Source organism: Aotus nancymaae, unplaced genomic scaffold (assembly GCF_030222135.1).
Source record: "Aotus nancymaae isolate 86718 unplaced genomic scaffold, 86718_ANA_hifiasm-v0.15.2.pri h1tg000011l, whole genome shotgun sequence".
Taxonomy (NCBI): domain Eukaryota; kingdom Metazoa; phylum Chordata; class Mammalia; order Primates; family Aotidae; genus Aotus; species Aotus nancymaae.
Window position 1 is genome coordinate 13,539,334 of NW_026988422.1, and position 20,846 is coordinate 13,560,179.

A 20,846-nucleotide genomic window follows, 5' to 3' on the forward strand; every position below is an offset into this window, starting at 1 on the left:
TAGGATGTATATGGATTCTTTCTTTATTAATAGCACTTCTTTACCATATTTAGAATGTTTTTCTCTACACTGGAATAGTAATTGTTAGGGCTTACCTAGTATAGTAACTGCCTTTGGCAAAATTAACTTATTGATGATGAGGGTTATTAGGCATAATAACACTCCATGAAATAATATCTAGAATTGAAAAAAATGCAAAGTAAGTATTCATGACAATTTCATATAATATAGCCTATATTTGCCAATTCAAATGAAGCTAGGTTGTGCTATGTTAATAGATGCTCATGGCAAGGGTGGGATTAATCTGAGACATGATCAAATTACTCTGGGTATTCTTTATCTTCCTGCATGTAATTCATCCATGTTTTGTTACCAAACCAAAATTAGGATAAGAGTTTTGACAAGTAAATCAATACTTATACAGACATTGCAAAGGAATATTTGTCCTTGACTTCCACTGTTGCACTTCCCAGTAGCTGAGAATACACTTATACTTTATCAATCCTTATCCACTACACACACCTTCCTGTGCACAGCCACACTGTTCTCTGTTCAACATTACCAGCACATCTACATCAAACAATTCTCCTCATCTGGGAAAAGAGAACAACTCAAGACCCTTGATATGTTTTCTCCACCTCACATTTTGCCTCACTGGTACCCTTTCATTGTCAGGAAGAAGGAACAAAAAATGTCTTTGATGCCACCTGATATCTTTATTGACTTGTTTCCCAAATCAGTCTTGATAGACAAGTGAACTAATACATTTCAATCTGAGGCTACACATTTTAGGAGATTTATGGAATTCTAACTTCCAGAATTTATGTTTAACCCTAGCTAGTCTTCTGTTCTATAGCCACAGATGGAATTAGGGACAGAGCATAAACTACACTAGAGGCTCCCAAAGTTGCACATTAGAATCACTAAGGACACTTTAAAATATTGGTTCCCAGGAGGTCCCCACTGAATATTTTGATCTAATTCTTCAAGGGTGCAGCTGAAGTATTGGTAGTAAGAAACTTAATGTACATACACTGAAATGTACTCATGTACCATTTAATCAATGTTGACAGTGTATATATACTCAGATAACTCTCAATCCTATCAAGATGGAAAATAGTCTCACATCACCAACATTTCTCTAATGTTCCTTCCTAATCAGTCCTGCACCAACGAGAGGCAACTAGTATTTTGATTTCTACTTCTGTAGATTAACGATTGCCAATTCTAAAATCTTCATATAAATTAAATAGCATATGATGTGTCACATGATTTTAATTTGCATTTCCTTAGAGTAATAATGTTGAATATTTTTAACATGCATATTAGTACACATCTTTCTTTTTGAAGAAGTGTCTGTTAAAATATTTTGTACATTTTTTAAAAAGTTGGGTTACCATTGTATTTTTCCTCAAAAAATTTTAGAGTTTTGAATTTTATATTTAAGTCTATGGTCCATCTCAAATGAGTTTTAGGTATGGTGTAAGGTAAAAAAAGAAGTTTTTTTTTTTTTTTCCCTAAGTGAATCCAGTAGGTCAGCACCATTTATTGAAAAAGATATTTTTTCTCTCATTCAACTCTTTCAGAATCTGTGTCAAAAACAAATTCATCATATAAATGTGTCTTTTTTGAATTCTTTGTTATACTTCATTCATCTTTTTTTTATTCTTATGCCAGCATGCTACTGATAATACTAATTATACTATATTTTATATTAAGTCCTGATATAAGATAGTATAAGTCCTTCAATTTGGTTCTTCCTTTTCAAAATTATTAGGGCTAGTCTCAGTCTTCTGTATTTCTATATAGAGTTTAGATTTTGTGTATCTGTTTCTAAAATCTTCTGGGATTGGAATTGCATTGAGTATAGTGACATCTTAATAATTCCAGGCCAACAAAGATGGAGTCGATCCAAGATGGCTGAATAGATACAACTCCAGCACACAACACCCAGCATGAGAGACACAGAAATCCAGAGATCTCCTAGCTCCAACTGACATACCAGGTGCACTTCAACGGGTCTGGTCCAACAGTGAGCAAAGTCCACTCAGGGCAGACCCAGACAGGGAGGGATGCTGCTTCACCCAGAAAGTGCATCTGACCTGTGAGTCGGAGGCTCCCTCTCTGGCACTCCAGTCCAGATACAGTGCTTCCCCCAAAACCTCAGCAATAAACAGAACAGGGGATCTTGCCAGTCAAGTGCTGGGAATTACAAGTGCAGAGTTCAATAATAATACAGGACAGTATCCCAGATTGGTTCACAGACCTAAACAGATGCATAAGCCCAAATGGTGGCTGGGAGAACTTGCAGACAGAGCTATTGTCCCCTCCCTGCCACCCAGAGAGAGAGGAAGCTGAAAGGCAGAGACAGCCATGTGCTGCTGGGCAGGTCCCTACCCTCCCCACTGATCCAGCCCAGTGGAGGAAAGGCACAATCCATCATAGGAGGGGTCGGACTGGGCTACATGTTTTAACAAAAAACACAGGAAGCCTACGTAGCAAAGGGATGGCATTCTTGACAACCCAGCAGCACCTATAGGTCAGCAGAAGAGGCAGGCCTAATCTTCCAGTATAAACAAAAAAGATATAGGAAGCTTCCCTAGTAACCTGAAGGAACCCCTAGAAACCCAGTAGTGCCTCCATAGACAGACAAGCAACCTCATCAAGCAGCTTCCTGACAACACAGCAAGGTAAACCCACAAAGATGAGGAAAAAACCAGTACAAAAAAGATGAAACCATCAAAGACCAGATCACCTCTTCTCCTTCAAAGGATCACAACTCTTTAACAACACAGGATCACATCATGACTGAGAAGGAGTGCGATGAACTAACAGAAACAGGCTTCAGAAGGCAGATGATAACAAACTTTTCTGAGCTAAACGAACACTTTAATTTAGCTAAAGTTCTAACTCAATGCAAAGAAGCAAAAAACCTTGAAAAAAGGTTAAACGAAATGCTAACTAGAATAACCAGCTTAGAGAAGAACATAAACGACTTGATGGAGTTGAAAAACACAGGACGAGAACTACGTGAGGCAAACACAAGTTTTCATAGCTCAATCGATCAAGCAGAAGAAAGGATATCAGAGATTGAAGATCAACTCAATGAAATAAAAAGAGAAGGCAAGACAAGAGAAAAAAGAGTGAAAAGAAATGAACAAAGCCTCCAAGAAATATGGGATTATGTGAAAAGACCTAGCCTACGCTTGATTGGTGTACCTAAATATAATGGGGAGAATGAATCCAAGCTGGAAAACATGCTCCAGGATATTATCCAGAACTTCCCAAGCCTAGCAAGGCAGTCCAAATTTCAAATTCAAGAAATACAGAGAACTCTACAAAGATATTCCTCAAGAAGAGCAACCCCAAGGCACATAATTGTCAGATTCACCGGGGTTGAAATGAAGGAAAAAATGCAAAGGGCAGCCGGAGAGAAAGGTCAGGTCACCCACAGAGGGAAGCCAATCAGACTCACAGCAGATCTCTCGGCAGAAACCCTACAAGCCAGAAGAGAGTGGGGGCCAATATTCAACATCCTTAAAGAAAAGAACTTTCAACCCAGAATCTCATATCCAGCCAAACTAAGCTTCATAAGTGAAGGAGAAATAAAATCCTTTACAGACAAGCAATTACTGAGAGATTTTGTCACCAGAAGACCTGCCCCACAAGAGCTCCTGAAAGAAACACTAAGCACAGAAAGGAACAAGTACCAGTCACTGCAAAAGGAAAGCAGTGGGTAAAGACCAAAAATGCAATGAAGAAAATGAGTCAACTAATGGGAAAGAAAACCAGCCAGTAACAAAATGGCAAGATCAAATTCACACATAACAATAGTAACGTTGAATGTAAATGGCTTAAACGCCCCAATCAAAAGACACATACTGGCAAACTGGATAAAATGTCAAAACCCATTGGTGTGATGTATTCAGGAAACACATCTCACATACAAAGACACACATAGAATCAAAATAAAGAAATGGAAGAAGATTTACTAAGCAAATGGAGTACAAAAAAAGCAGGGGTTGCAATCCTAGTCTCTGGTAAAATGGACTTCAAACCAACAAAGATCAAAAGAGACAAAGATGGTAAAAGGATCAATCCAACAAGAAGAGCTAACTATCCTAAATATATAAACACCCAACACAGGAGTACCCACATACATAAAGCAACTTCTTAAAGACCTAAAATGAGATTGAGACTCCCACACAATAATAGTGGGAGACTTCAACACTCCACTGTCAATATTAGACAGATCAATGACACAGAAAATTAACAAGGATATCCAGGACTTGAATGCAGAGCTGCACCAAGCAGATCTAATAGACATATACAGAATGCTCCACCCCAGATCCACAGAACATACATTTTTCTCAGCACCACATTGCACTTACTCTAAAATTGACCACATCATTGAAAGCAAATCACTCCTCAGCAAATGCAAAAGAACAGAAATCATAACAAACAGTCTACCAGACCACAGCACAATCAGACTAGAACTCAGGATTAAGAAACACACTCAAACCCGCACAACTACTTGGAAACTGAACAACTTGCTTTTGAGTGTTGACTGGATAAACAATGAAATAAAGGCAGAAATAAAGACATTCTTTGAAACCAATCAGAATGAAGATACAACTTACCATAATCTTTGGGACACCTGTAAAGCAGTGTTGAGAGAGAAATTTATAGCAATAAATGCCCACATGAGAAACAAGGAAAGATCTAAAATTGACACCATATCATCAAAATTGAAAGAGCTAGAGGAGGAAGATCAAAAAAACTAAAAAGGCTAGCAGAAGACAAGAAATAACTAAGATCAGAGCAGAACTGAAGGAGATAGAGACACAAAAAAACCCTCAAAACATCAATAAATCCAGGAGCTGGTTTTTTGAAAAGATCAACAAAATAGACAGACTGCTAGCCAGATTAATAAAAAAGGGCGAAGAATCAAATAGATGCAATAAAAAATGATAAAGGGGATATCACCACTGATACCACAGAAATACAAACTACCATCAGAGATTACTACAAACAGCTCTATGCACATAAACCAGTAAACCAGGAAAAAATGGATAAATTCCTAGACACTTGTACACTACCAAGACCAAACCAGGAGGAAGTTGAAACCCTGAATAGACCAATAACAAGGGCTGAAGTAGAGGCAGCAATCAATAGCCTACCAACCAAAAAAAGTCCAGGTCCAGACAGGTTCACAGCTGAATTCTACCAGACGTACAAAGAGGAGCTGGTTCCATTCCTTCTGAAACTGTATCAAACAATACAAAAGGAGGAAATCCTCCCTAACTCATTTTATGAGACCAACATCATCCTGATATCAAAACCAGGCAGAGACTAAACTATAAAAGAGAACTTCAGGCCAATATCCATGATGATCATCAATGCAAAAATCTTCAGTAAAATACTGGCAAACAGATTGCAACAGCACATCAAGAAGCTTATCCATCAACCATGTAGGCTTCATCCCGGGGATGCAAGACTGGTTCAACATACACAAATCCATAAATGAAATCCAACACATAAATGGAAACAGAGACAAAAACCATATGATTATCTTAATAGATGCAGAGAAGGCCTTTGACAAAATTCAACAGCCCTTCATGCTAAAAACTCTCAATAAACTAGGTATTGATGGAATGTATCATAAAATAATAAAAGCTATATATGAAAAACCCACAGCCAATAGCATACTGAAAGGGTAAAAACTGGAAGAATTCCCTTTGAAATCTGGCACTAGACAGGGATGCCCTCTCTCACCACTCCTATTCAATATAGTATTGGAAGTTCTAGCCAGAGCAATCAGGAAAGTAAAAGAAAGAAAGGGTATTCAATTAGGACAGGAGGAAGTCAAACTGTCTCTATTTGCAGATGACATGATTGTATATCTAGAAGACCCCATCATCTCAGCCCAAAATCTTCTCAAACTGATAAGCAACTTCAGCAAAGTCTCAGGATACAAAATCAATGTGCAGAAATCACAAGCATTCCTATATACCAATAACAGATGAACAGAGAGCCAAATCAAGAGTGAACTACCATTCACAATTGCCACAAAGAGAATAAAATACCTAGGAATACAACTAACAAAGGATGTAAAGGACCTCTTCAAGGAGAACTATAAACCACTACTCATTGAAATAAGAGAGGACACAAACAGATGGAAAAACATTCCATGCTCATGGTTAGGAAGAATTAATATCGTGAAAATGGCCATACTGCCCAAAGTAATCTATAGATTCAACAGTATCCCCATCAAGCTACCAATGACTTTCTTCACAGAACTGGAAAAAAAACACTTAAAACTTCATATAGAATCACAAGAGAGCCCACATAGCCAAGACAATCCTAAGCAAAAAGAACAAAGCCAGAGGCATCACACTGCCAGACTTCAGACTATACTGTAAGGCTACAGTAATCAAAACAGCATGGTACTGGTACCAAAACAGAGACATAGACCAATGGAAAACAACAGAGACCCCAGAAGAAACACCACACATCTACAACCATCTGATCCTTGACAAACCTCACAAAAACAAGTAATGGGGAAAGTACTCCATGTTTAATAAATGGTGTTGGGAAAACTGGCTAGCCATGTGCAGAAAGCAGAAACTGGGCCCTTTCCTGACACCTTACACTAAAATTAACTCCAGATGGATTAAAGACTTAAACATAAGACCTAACACCATAAAAACACTAGAAGGAAATCTAGGCAAAACCATTCAGGACATATGCATAGGCAAGGAATTCATGACCAAAACACCAAAAGCATTGGCAACAAAAGCCAAAATAGACAAATGGGACCTAATCAAACTCCACAGCTTCTGCACAGCAAAAGAAACAATCATTAGAGTGAATCGGCAACCAACAGAATGGGAAAAATTTTTTGCAGTCTACCCATCTGACAAAGGGCTGATATCCAGAATCTACAAAGAACTAAAACAGATTTACAAGAAAAAAACAAGCCCATTCAAAAGTGGGCAAAGGATATGAACAGACACTTTACAAAAGAAGACATACATGAGGCCAAAAAACATATGAAAAAATGCTCATCATCACTGGTCATTAGAGAAATGCAAATCAAAACTATATCGAGATACCATCTCACGCCAGTTAGAATGGCGATCATTAAAAAATCTGGAGACAACAGATGCTGGAGAGGATGTGGAGAAATAGGAACACTCTTACACAGTTGGCGGGAGTGTAAATTAGTTCAACCACTGTGGAAGACAGTGTGGCGATTTCTCAAGGATCTAGAAATAGAAATTCCATTTGACCCAGCAATCTCATTACTGGGCATATACCAAAAGAACTATAAATCTTTCTAGTATAAAGTCACATGCACATGTATATTCATTGCAGCCTTCTGTACAACAGGAAAGACCTGGAACCAACCCAAATGCCCATCAATGATAGACTGGACAAAGAAAATGTGGTACACATACACCATGGAATATTATGCAGCCATAAAAAACAATGAGTTCGTGTCCTTTGTAGGGACTTGGATGAATCTGGAAGCCATCATTCTCAGCAAACTGACACAAGAACAGACAGCCAAACACTGTGTATTCTCACTTATAGGTGGGTGTTGAACAATGAGAACACATGGATCCAGGGAGAGGAGCAGCACACACTGGGTGCAGTTGGGGGGGTAGGGGAGAGAGAGTGGGGGGTGGGGAAGGAGTGGAAGGTGGGGAGGCATAACATGGGGAGAAATGCCAGATATAGTATGCACCTAAAGTTAAATAAATAAATTAAAAATAATAATTCCAGGCCTTCAAATTCATGATTGGAATATATCTCCCTTTATGTAGATTTTTAAAAATTTCTCTCAACAATGCCATGTTGTTTTCAGTGCACAAGTCTTCCATATTTTGGAAAGAAGCCTCTAAGTTTGCTCTCAAAGATATCCATCTCTTGATACTTAGTCATCTTTTTTTATTTTTTAAGTCAGGTTTTCATGTGTTGAATACAAGTTTTGAACAAACACTGCGAGGCAAGTTTGACAAGAAGCAACCTTCCTGGAATGTTTCAAAATGTCGTGTTGATCAATTTTGTTGTGATCAACCTTGTTGTTCTTCATTTTCTGTTTCTAGGTTCATTTCCTGTTGAGCAATTAGAGTATGTGCATTGTTTCCTCCCATGACATCAAGAGTACAGCATCTAGTAGACCTTTGCTCTGTGCAATGGCTGCTTAGCAACCAGCATCAAGTAAAGTAATAAAGCTTTTGTAGAGTGTGATACCAAATAGCAACTGGCGCCTTCACCTGCACCATTAAAAAACCTTTCAAGTTTCCTTCAGTTTTCACATACCCATTAAAAACTATATTAAAAAACAAAACCCAGACTGCTTGATAAAGCGTAAAGAACTTTAGTTTAGTTGTTTAGCCTCTTAGTAAGTTATGAGCAATACCAGAGCTGAGTAAAGAGCCTTCATTTTACTATAACACTCCAGCAAAGCCAAGAAATAAAACTAGGTATGTTACAGGGTCTGCTCTACTAGATTTAGAGCTGCTTCTAAGTTCCAGACAAAACACCTTTTTAAGCTTCTCAGTGAATATACACACAGTGTTGTAACAAGATGATAACTTTTTAAAATCTAATTTTTTTAGACATCCTTAAATTATTTCACAGAAAGAACAAAGGCACAGAGGACACTTGGTTTCCTTACCACTTCCTTAGGTAGTGGCCTTAAACTACACTCTTGCCTGTGCAAAGAGTTTAAAGATACTCAGCAGCATTAACAGGGCCATAACCATTCACAGAAAGTTTCAGGAAAAGAACTTTTAAAAGAAGAACAGCTTGCCAGAGAAGGCTTACAATCTGAAAGTTAAAAACAGAAGAAATACAGAGACAAGAGGCAGCATCAAAGTTGTTAACTAGGAAGCTGCTGGGAATAGTTGCTTTCTGAAGTTTCACGCTCATTTTCCTCCAGTTTTCACCTGAGAAACTCTTTTTTCCCCTCTTATTTTTAAAATGAAAACATCCCACTAGATTGGGTTTGGAAGAGAAATGCAAATACACAGAAGCTTATTTTATAAACAATTCATTCTCAGAGAGGGAAAGGAGGATAATAAATATTGAATGAAGCTAATTTTAGAAAATAAACAAATCCTGGGAGGGGGATCCAAGATGGCCAATTAGGAGCAGCTCTGGATTGCAGCTCCCAGTGAGTGCATGGAGGGTGAGTGGTTGCCACATTTCTGGATGGATTTTTATTGCCCACAGACCAGGAGATTCACAGGTGGAGGAGTGCCACGGGTCTCCAGCATGGCTGTTTCGGCTAGTGTGGTGGCTATTCACTCAAAAAACACATGGGTCTGGGCACCATTTCAGCTGGCAACTGGAGTGCCTGAGAGACAGTCACCTGATCAACTGATAAAAAGGGGACTGAAATAGGGAGCCAGGCCAGGAGATTCCCAGGTGAAAAAGCACGACGAGTCTCCAGCATGGCTGCTTTGGCCGGTGCGGCAGCTCTCCGCTCAAAATACTCATACGGGTCCAGGTGCCATTTCAGCTGGTGACTGGAGTGCCTGGGAGACAGAGTCACCCATTCAACTGATAAAAAGGGGACTGAAAAGAGAGCCAGGCCAGGAGATTCCCAGGTGGAAAAGCACCTCCAGCACAGCCGGCACAGTGGGTCTTCACATAAAATCTCACACAAATCAGGGCACCTTTTCAACTGGAGACTGGAACGCCTGGGAGACAGAGTCACCTGTTCAACTGAAAAAAAGTGGACTGAAACAGGGAGCCAGGCCAGGAGATTCCCAGGAGAAAAAGAGCCACAAGCCCCCAGCACTGCTGTTTCAGCCAGTGCAGCGGGTCTTGGCACAAGAACTCACACAAATCTGGATGCCATTTGAACTGGTGATGGGAACGCCTGGGAGACAGAGTCATGCATTCAACTGAAAAAAATGGGGTCTGAGGCAGGGAGCAAGGTGATCAGGCACGGTCCGTCCCACCCCCACAAAGACCAGCAATCTAAAACCCTCTGAACTGAGAGTTCCACAGCAAGCACAGCTGAACCTGGGACAGTCTGGCTGTGTGGGGGAGGCACATCTGCCATTACCAAGGCAGTCCACTACTACTCAGGTAGTCCACTATTGCTGAGGCCGTCCGTCACTGCCGAGGCAGTCCGCCATTACCAAGGCTGTCCACCATTGCCGAGGCAGTCCACCATTAGAGAGAGAGTCCACCATTACAGAGGCAGGCTGCCATTGCCAAGGCAGTTCTAACTATACCCCTATAAACAGGACTGCAGGGAAGTTCACATGGAGGCTGGGTGGAGCCCATGGCAGATCAGCAATGCCTCTGCTGCAGCAATGACTAGGCTGCAACCTCACTGGGAAGGGCAGCCCTGAAAAAAGGCAGCAGCACAACAGAAACTTATAAATAAAGCCCTACCTTCCTGGGACAGAGCACATGGGGAAAAAAACGCTGTTCTTCTGGTGCAGCAGACTTAAACGTACCTGCCCAGCAGCTCTCAATGGAACAATGGAAATCACAGCTCAGCACTTGAGCTCCTACAAAGGACAGACTGTCTCCTCAAGCAGCTCCCTGACCCCCATATATCTAAAGAGTCACCTCATAAAGGAGAGCTCAGATTGACATCTGACAGGTATCCCTCTGGAACAAAGATAGCAGAAGAAGAAACTGGCAGCAACCCTTACTGTTATGCAGCCACTGCAGGTGATCCCCAGGCAAGCAGGGCCTGGAGTGGACCTCCAGCAGTCCTACAGCAGAGGGGCCTGACTGTTAGAAGGAAAACTAGGAAGCAGAAAGAAATAACTTCATCAACAAACAGGACGTCCACTCAGAGACCCCATCTGAAAGTCAACAACTACAAAGACCACAGGTAGATAAATCCACAAAGTTGGGAAGAAACAAGCGCAAAAAGGATGAAAACACCCAAAACCGGAATGCCTCTCGTCCTTCAAGGGATCACAACTCCTCACCAGCAAGGGAACAAGGCTGGATGGAGAATGAGTCTGATGAATTGACAGAAACAGGCTTCAGAAGGTGGGTAATAAGAAACTTCTAAGAGCTAAAAGAACATGTTTTAACCCAATGCAAAGAAACTAAGAACCTTGAAAAAAGGTTTGATGAAATGCTAATGAGAATAAACAGCTTAGAGAGGAACATAAATGAATTGATGGAGCTGAAAAACACAATACGAGAACTTCAAGAAGCATACACAAGTTTCAATAGCCAAACTGACCAAGCAGAGGAAAGGATATCAGAGGTTGAAGATCAACTCAATGAAATAAAATGAGAAGGCACGATTAGAGAAAAAAGAGTAAAAAGAAATGAACAAAGCCTCCAAGAAATATGGGATTCTGTGAAAAGACCTAATCTGCATTTGATAGGTGTACCTCAATGTGACAGAGAGAATGAATCCAAGCTAGAAAACACTCTTCAGGATATTATCCCGGAAAACTTCCCCAACCTAGCAAGGCAGGCCAATATTCAAGTCCAGGAATACAGAGACCACCACAAAGATATTCCTCAAGAAGAGCAACTCCAACGAACATAACCTTCAGATTCACCAGGGTTGAAATGAAGGAGAAAATGCTAAGGGCAGCTAGAGAGAAAGGTTGGGTCACCCACAAAGTGAAGCCAATCAGACTCACAGCAGATCTCTCAGCAGAAACCCTACAAGCCAGAAGAGAGTGGGGGCCAATATTCAACATCCTTAAAGAAAAGAACTTTCAACCCAGAATTTCATATCCAGCCAAACTAAGCCTCATAAGCAAAGGAGAAATAAAATCCTGTACAAACAAGAAATTACTCAGAGATTTAATCACCACCAGGCCTGCTTTACAAGAGCTCCTGAAAGAAGCACTAAACATAGAAAGGAACAACCAGTAACAGCCACTCCAAAAACATACCAAATGGTAAAGAGCATCAACACAATGAAGAAACTGCATCAACTAACAGGCAAAGCAACCAGCTAGCATCAAAATGGTAGGATCAAATTCACACATAACAATATTAGCCCTAAATGTAAATGGACTAAATGTCCCAATCAAAAGACACAGATTGGCAAATTGGATAAAAAGCCAAAACCCATCAGCTGTATCCAGGAAACCCATCTCACATGCAAGGATACAAAAAGGCTTAATATAAAGGGATGGAGGAAGATTTACCAAACAAATGGAGAGTAAAAAAAGGCAGGAGTTGCAATCCTAGTCTCTGATATAACAGACTTTAAACCAGCAAAGATCAAAAGAGACAAAGAAAGACATTACATAATGGTAAAAGGCAACAAGAAGAGCTAACGATCCTAAATATATATGCACCCAATACAGGAGCACCCAGATACATAAAGCAAGTTCTTAATGACTTACAAAGAGACTTAGACTCCCACACAATAATAGTGGGATAACTTTAACACCCCACTGTCAATACTAGAGAGATCAACACGACAGAAAATTAACAAGGATATCCAGGACTTGAACTCAGACCTGGAGCAAGCAAACCTAATAGACATTTACAGAACTCTCCCCTGCAAATCCACAGAACATACATTCTTCTCAGCACCACATCACACCTACTCTAAAATTGACCACATAATTGGAAGTAAATCACTCCTTAGCAAATGCAAAAGAATGGAAATCATAACAAATAGTCTCTCAGACCACAGTGCAATCAATTAGAACTCAGGATTCAGAAACTAACTCAGAACCGCACACCTTCATGGAAACTGAACAACTGTCTCTTGAATGTTGACTGAAAAAACAATGAAATGAAGGCAGAAATCAAGATGTTCTTCGAAACCAATGAGAATGAAGACACAGCATACCAGATCTGTGAGACACATTTAAAGCAGTGTCTAGAGGGAAATATATAGCAATAAATGCCCATATGAGAAGCAAGGAAAGATCTAAAATGTACACCCTATTGTCAAAATTGAAAGCGCTAGAGGAGCAAGATCAAAATATCTCAAAAGCTAGGAGAAGACAAGAAATAACTAAGATCAGAGTAGAACTGAAAGAGATAGAGAAACAGAAAACCTTATAAAAATATCAGTAAATCCAGGAGCTGGTTTTTCAAAAAGAGGAACAAAATAGACAGACCACTATCCAGATTAGTAAAAAAGAAAAGAGAGAAGAATCAAATAGATGCAATAAAAAACAATAAAGGGGATATCACCACAGATTCCACAGAAATACAAACCACCATCAGAGAATACTACAAACAACTCTATGCACATAAACCAGTAAACCTGGAAGAAATGGATAAATTCCTGGACATTTGCATCCTCCCAAGCCTAAACCAGGAAGAAGTTGAAACCCTTAATAGACCAATAACAAGGGCTGAAGTTGAGGCAGCAATTCATAGCCTACCAACCAAAAAGAGCCCAGGTCCAGATGGGTTCACAGCCGAATTCTCTCAGACATACAAAGAGGAGCTGGTACCAGTCCTTCTGAAACTATTCCAAACAATCCAAAAAATGGAAACCCTTCCCAAATCATTTTATGAGACCAACATCATCCTGATACCAAAACCCTGCAGAGACCCAACAAGAAAAGAAAACTACAGGCCAATATCCATGATGAACATAGATGTAAAAATCTTCAATAACATACTGGCAAACCGATTGCAACAGCACATCAAAAAGCTTATCCACCATGATCAAGTAGCCTTCATCCCGGGGATGCAAGGCTGGTTCAACATATGCAAGTCTATAAACATAATTCGCCACATAAACAGAACCAAAGACAAAAACCACACGATTATCTCAATAGATGCAGAGAAGGTCTTTGACAAAATTCAACAGCCCTTTATGCTAAAAACCCTCGATAAACTAGGTATTGATGGAATGTATCTCAAAATAATAAAAGCTATTTAGGACAAATCCACAGCCAATGATTATACTGAATGGGTAAAAACTGGAAGCATTCCCTTTGAAATCTGGCACTAGACAAGGATGCCCTCTCTCACCACTCCTACTCAATATAGTATTGGAAGCTCTAGCCAGAGCAATCAGGCAAGAAAAAGAAAGGAAGCATATTCAATTAGGAAAGGAGGAAGTCAAATTGTCTCTATTTGCAGACGACATGATTGTATATCTAGAAGACCCCATTGTCTCAGCCCAAAATCTCCTGAACCTGATAAGCAACTTCAGCAAAGTCTCAGGATACAAAATCAGTGTGCAAAAATCACAAGCATTCCTATACACCAATAACATACCTAAAGAGAGCCAAATCAAGAATGAACTACCATTCACAATTGCTACAAAGAGAATAAAATACCTAGGAATACAACTAACAAAGAATGTAAAGGACCTCTTCAAGGAGAACTACAAACCACCGCTCAATGAATTAAAAGAGCAAACAAACAGATGGTGAAACATTCCATGCTCATGGTTAGGAAGAATCAATATTGTGAAAATGGCCATACTGCCCAAAGTAATTTATAGATTCAACGCTATCCCCATCAAGCTACCAATGACCTTCTTCACAGAACTGGAAAAAACCATCTTAAACTTCATATGGAACCAAAAGAGAGTCCACATAGCCAAGTCAATTCTAAGCAAAAAGAACAAAACTGGAGGCATCACACTACCTAACTTCAAACTATACTACAAGTCTACAGTAACCAAAAATAGACAAATGGGATGTAATTAAACTCCAGAGCTTCTGCACAGCAAAAGAAACAGTCATTAGAGTGAATTGGCAACCAACAGAATGGGAAAAAATTTTTGCAACCTACCCATCTGACAAAGTGCTAATATCCAGAATCTACAAAGAACTAAAACAGATTTACAAGAAAAAAACAAACAAGCCCATTCAAAAGTGGGTGAAGGATATGAACAGATGCTTTATGAAAGAAGATATATATGAGGCCAACAAACACATTAAAAAATGCTCATCATCACTGGTCATTAGAGAAATGCAAATCAAAACTACATTGAGATACCATCTCACGCCAGATAGAAAGGCAATCATTAAAAAATCTGGAGACAACAGATGCTGGAGAGGATGTGGAACAATAGGAACACTTTTACACTCTTGGTAAATTAGTTCAACCATTGTGGAAGACAGTGTGGCAATGTCTCAAGGATCTAGAAACAGAAATTCCATCTGACCCAGCAATCCCATTACTGGGTATATATCCAAAGGATTATAAATTATTCTGTTATAAGGACACATGCACACAAATATTCAGCAGTTTACAATAGCAAAGACTTGGAACCAACCCAAATGCCCATCAATTATAGACTGGACAGGGAAAATGTGGCACATATACACCATGGAATACTATGCAGCCATCAAAAACGATGAGTTCGTGTCCTTTGTAGGGACTTGGATGAACCTGGAAACCGTCATTCTCAGCAAACTGACACAAAAACAGAAAATCAAGCACCGCATGTTCTCACTCATAGGCAGGTGTTGAACAATGAGAACACATGGACACAGGGAGGGGAGCATCACACACTGGGGTCTGTGTGGGGGAACTAAGGGAGGGACAGTGGGGGGTAGGGATTTGGGGAGGGATAACATGGGGAGAAATGCCAGATATAGGTGATGAGGAGGAAGGCAGCAAACCACATTGCTATGTGTGTACCTATGCAACAATCTTACGTGTTCTTCACATGTACCCAAAAACCTAAACTGCAATTTAAAAAAATAGTAATAATAATAATAATGCTTTGTGAGAGTTGTGTGCTAGACTGGCTCTTACCAGCTCATGAGAGCTCATCATTCAATTTCAGGGAGTTTATGAGCTGATTGATGTTCTGTTGGTGGAAGTGATTAAACAACAGAAATGGGCAAATATTACAGATTAGGGCTTCCTCCCACCTCAACACATAAGTTACTTGTTAAATATTTACCACAAACCAATGATACTATTAAGTCTGTCTTGGAATAAAGAAACTGATACTTCAGGTGAGGTGGCAATTAAAAACCTGCTGATGTCCACGCAGTAAATGTCAGCTAAGCTAAGAATTTCAGAACCTAGATATGTGTGCAAGGTTAGCCACCACATTGATCAGGAGTATGGTGATTACACTGATCTTGATTCTTTGGGCATGTATAAATAGATTAAAAGTAAGAGAGAGGTCATGCAATATTGGATAATTTTGGTTTTAAAGGCAGTTTAAGGATTAGATTTTAAATACTTGGACTGAGTGTTATTTAAGTAGACACATAATAATTACCTTGCCACTCCTTGTTTTACACTTGGGATTTATGTTAAAAAAAAAAAAAAAACCCTGATGATACTGATGATAAAAGCATCAGATGCTCTGTGATATCCGCATAGAAAATTTCTTATAGAGATCCTTGTAATTATCTTGCCCAGACACATTGTAGAAGAAGAATTATGCCCAGCATTTTCTGCTAAGCAGAGTTTGAGGGCACTGTTTAGAGTACTTTACCTGACAATTAAAATGTTTTGACTTACAGCATTACTAAATGAGGCCTCATAAAGTTATAGAAGGCAATAGGGCCAATCATAAAAGAAGTCTACTTCTCTTGAGTGCAATAAATAATTAAAACATTATTGAGTGTACATTTTGTATCTGGTAATATTTTAAATGATTGACATTTTAATCACTTTGATCTTTGTAATAAATTTATTTTTAGAGTATGGAGGAACTTAGGGATTCCTAAGCTAGAATGGGGAGAAGGAAAGTTGCCAGTTGTTCCTCCTCTCCCCAGTCTTGCCATAATAGCTAAATCACTCCTACATCCCAAGTGGAGTAAAGCTACCTCACTACAAAAAATATATTTTGAATATACAGCAATAGTTTTATACAATATTCAAATAAGAAAATATAGCTTTCTTTACTTGAGATTTTTCTCTGTCAGATGCAAAATAAAGATCAGAGTAGGCAAGCAGAAGGGCCATGCTTATATTAGGTGTCCCTTTCATTTCACTCCAGACCATTATGAATACCCAGCGCCAGCTGAACTCATGACCAACCCGAGAAAAAACAGGGCTCATTAACAGAAGGATCAGAATTCTAAAAGACAAAACAATTTTTAGAATGTTATACTTTCATAGGAATTTCTTTCCATTTTACTCTGTTTTAATCTACTCCCTGTAAAATTTCTAACTCTCAAGCAAATGAAACATCTTTCACACACTGTTGAAATGGCACCAAAGAAAGGCAGCAGGTATTCCACAGAGAGACATGCCAAGAGAATGGCATTATTCTTTGTTTCTTTCTACTAGGTGAGTAGCAGAGTAACTCTACATCATCTTTCAGCAGTGCTCCTTCGGGAGGAAAAAAAAAAGTTCGAAATGTGTTGTGCATGAATTCTGAATCCCCACCCCAAATAAAAATGAATCTAATAAATAAGAAATGAGAAAATGTTCTCTGTTTCTTTTTCTTTATAGATTTTAATCTTGATGAATTGGTCCAATATTGGCCAGGTTTTTTTTATTATTGTTTTTTCCTTCAGCCATTTATCATTCCTATGTTCCTATGTTTTATACTAATTTTATCTGATAATTTGGGAAATAATTTCTTTTTACTTGACACTAGCTGCCTTGCCTTCAACAATTCAACTAGATAGAAGTAGAATGTCAACCATTTGATTGATGGAGATTAAAGAACTATGAGACTCTAGTTATGGTGGTTTTCCCCACTCTATGCTATCTCCTTTTCCGCTACATGGACAGACTTTTTTCTACTTCTTAACAGTGGAAAAATAAACTATAAAAATTATTTGAGAAAAAAAGACTTTTGCAAAGTGGGCTTCCCTATGATTTTTAAAAAGCAATTTCTAACTACAATTTTTAATAGAAAATTATATAATATTGGGCAAAAACAGTATTTTTTATTTATAATAGTTACTTAACTTCATGAAATGTCATACAAAAACACTGGACAAAATATGTAAAATGTTAATTGTGTTTTTTTCTAATTAAAAAATGTACGGAGTTTGCATTGCTTTGAAATTTAGTTAAAAGCCAAAAAAAAAAAAAAAAAAAATTACTAAGCACTTATTTGCTGATGACCTTTGGAAAATTTCAGTCAATTTTTCAATCTAAAAGATGATCTTCAAACTTACTCAATTATCTATAAATGAAAAAATGTTAGTGGTGTTCTTACCTTAAAACAATCAGTGTGAAGTAGATATTTAATGTATAGTATATATCAGAAATGTTTATATACAAATATGTATGTGCAGGAATTAGAAGTCCAGAGAAAGTAAACACCATAAGAAAAGCAACAAATGACAGACAATTCCAGAATCTGCATTTTTCAGAAAAAAAATTAATAATTAATTTGACATATTTATTACAAGGCTTATCTATGTGAATCATTGTGCTAATCATTTTCAAAAAAGGAATAAAACATTTACAAACAACTTTGACTTGTAGCTGAAAAAGATAAAAAGTTATTAAATGATTTTACACAAAAGAAATGAGCTGGGTAAAGAGGAATTGAAAATATGAGATGGGTGAGGGTCAGTAAAAGATCATAGAATTAATGAATTTTAGTCTCCACGGTTGAAGAATTGTTAGAATTTAGGCACTAGAGGGCATACAGTGAAAAGATGGGAGATAGTACACCTTCTCTGCTAAAGAGTTAACATGGACCTGTTAGAGGTTGTTTTGAGATGTTAGGATTTAACACTATTATCTTAGATTTCCACTCTCTTCGAGAGTAGAAGTTGGTATATACCATATTTTAGACAGTAAGATTTTTGCAATTGAGTTTATTTGTACAAGTAGTTATTTGTACAACTATAGGAGTGGGTGTTTAAAGAGGGGTGGTGGACATACTTATACAAGGAGAGAAGATCCAGGAATTCAAAGATGAGGGAGTAGAAGGATTAACTGTATGAATATTGACATCACTAAGAATGGTGATAGAGTAATATTGGAGAGTCACAGTGAGACAGGAACTAAAATCTTCACAAAATGGAGTGTGACTTTGAGTTCTATAAATAACCACAGATGGTATGAGCTTCAAAATTGGATTCTTCTAAGGAAGTAGGAACTATGATTTAGAAATCACTCTGAGGTTCAGAGAGATCACCTACTTCAATTGTAGTCTCAATAGTACTAGGAATGCAAGTGAGAGCGACATCACAACTTACAAGGAATGAAGAATAAAGAGAAGTAATATATTTGAAGATCCAGCTTACAGTTGGAGCAAAAAGATGAGGAAAGCCTTCAGAATCACTCTCCATATATATAATTAATATTTGAGTAGCATTTTAAATTCTTCCCACAACTGTGGTCCATTTAATTTTGCCTAAGTGCAATTACAACTGACTTCCATTGTAATTGGCGTGGAATTTTATAGAAGTGCTCCAGAATCATACAAGATCCTTTATCTTTCAAGCTTATTACTTCAGAATTAATTGTCCCATAACAATTGTTATATAACATTGTCCCATAGCTCCAAAAACCATGGTTTACTTTTAGAACGTTTGTTAACACATATGTTGTCATTATATGGTTCAAGTCCAGTTCCCACACTAGGTACTGAAGCATTACAGAAAGTGCTCTTCCTCTAGGCTGATAACTACTCACCCCTCAGCTGAGTTCCCTTGACCAAGGCACAATTTGCACTTTTCCACCCATAGTCTTGCTTACATTTAGTTTGTTCATATTTTCTTTTAGAACACTGCTAATCCTCTTCAAATGCCCTGGCTGACTCTTTGGATTTGCTTTGCACAGCATCTTATTGTCCTTAAAATACTTAAGATTTTTTTTTATTTGCATTAATTTCAGCTGAATTAAATGTAATTTTAAAATATTGCATTAAAATAGTAAAATATTATTTCTCAATTACTGTACTTTTGACACCCTATTACTAGTGGATACAAGATTTTATATAGGAAATTACTGAGCAGATAATCAGAGACTTGAGGAATTAGCAGGGAAACAGAATCAGCATGCACTCAAGGTAAGGTTATGGATTTGCTTTAAACTGGAAGATTCAAAGGAACTGGCGAGAAAAAATAAAATCTAGGAAAGGTTTTTAGTTGGGTAGTTTTTAAGTCTTTGAAAATCTTACTTTGACCATGTATATGTAGATATCGTTACTATTATAATATTATAGCTTCTAGTGTATGAAATAAAATGAAAAAGTACTAGCCACTTACTCAAGAAGAAGTGCTTCAGCGCCTGCTTTAAAACTTGTAGAATTTAAAAGAAGTCCCACAATTGCCAGAGTAAATATTCCTGACATTCCAACTAACTCACCTATTTTTTAAAAGAAATAAAGTATTAATTTAACATCAACAGCAGCATAAATTTTACCAGAGTTAAAAGTATCAGATGTTGTGACAGTACCATGACTTTAGAGAGAGACAACTTCACTTGTTTTCAGCTGAAAAATATTGCAAATTATTACCACCACTCCATGTCCTTTTTCTTCCTCCAACTTATATCCAATTGTATTATAAGGTCTACAATGGACATCTTTGCACTGCTTCACATACCTCAATGAGGTTAGAGCACCCTTTAGAGGTCTGATTGTTTCAGATGGGTTCTGGAGGGTTGAACTAAAAATCAGCTGATGATATCTTTATAAACTTGCCCACAACTTACGTCTCTTTCTTAGCAGACATAGTTCTAGCTAATAAGTAAATATTGAAATATTTGTTCTTAATACTAAAGAATATTGTGGATATGCTACTTTTATCATATATTAAATTGTCATCCATACTTGGACTAATTCTTTGTGTTTCTTTGACTTACTTTGTATTCCTAACAACAGTTGTATTTTAATTACTGTAGGCCCATTAAATGTTTTGTCTATTCTCACACATTAATTTTTCTAGATGAACTTCTGAAATTGTTTTCATGAAATTGTAGATGGGCACAGTGGCTCGTACCTATAATTTCAGCACTTTGGG

General features: G+C 38.0%; 1 protein-coding gene across 1 annotated transcript in view; it reads right to left on the bottom strand.

Moving 5' to 3' along the window:
* SLC9C1 (solute carrier family 9 member C1) overlaps positions 1–20,846 on the bottom strand; it is an 89,799-nt gene that overhangs the window by 51,219 nt on the left and 17,734 nt on the right. Inside the window, exons 7-10 of the mRNA XM_012463898.3 lie at positions 20,091–20,190; positions 18,083–18,226; positions 16,813–16,987; positions 96–177 (exon numbers count right to left, since the gene is read on the bottom strand). Of these exons, the coding sequence (XP_012319321.2) occupies positions 96–177; positions 16,813–16,987; positions 18,083–18,226; positions 20,091–20,190 (501 nt within the window). The remainder of the gene's footprint in view (positions 1–95; positions 178–16,812; positions 16,988–18,082; positions 18,227–20,090; positions 20,191–20,846) is intronic.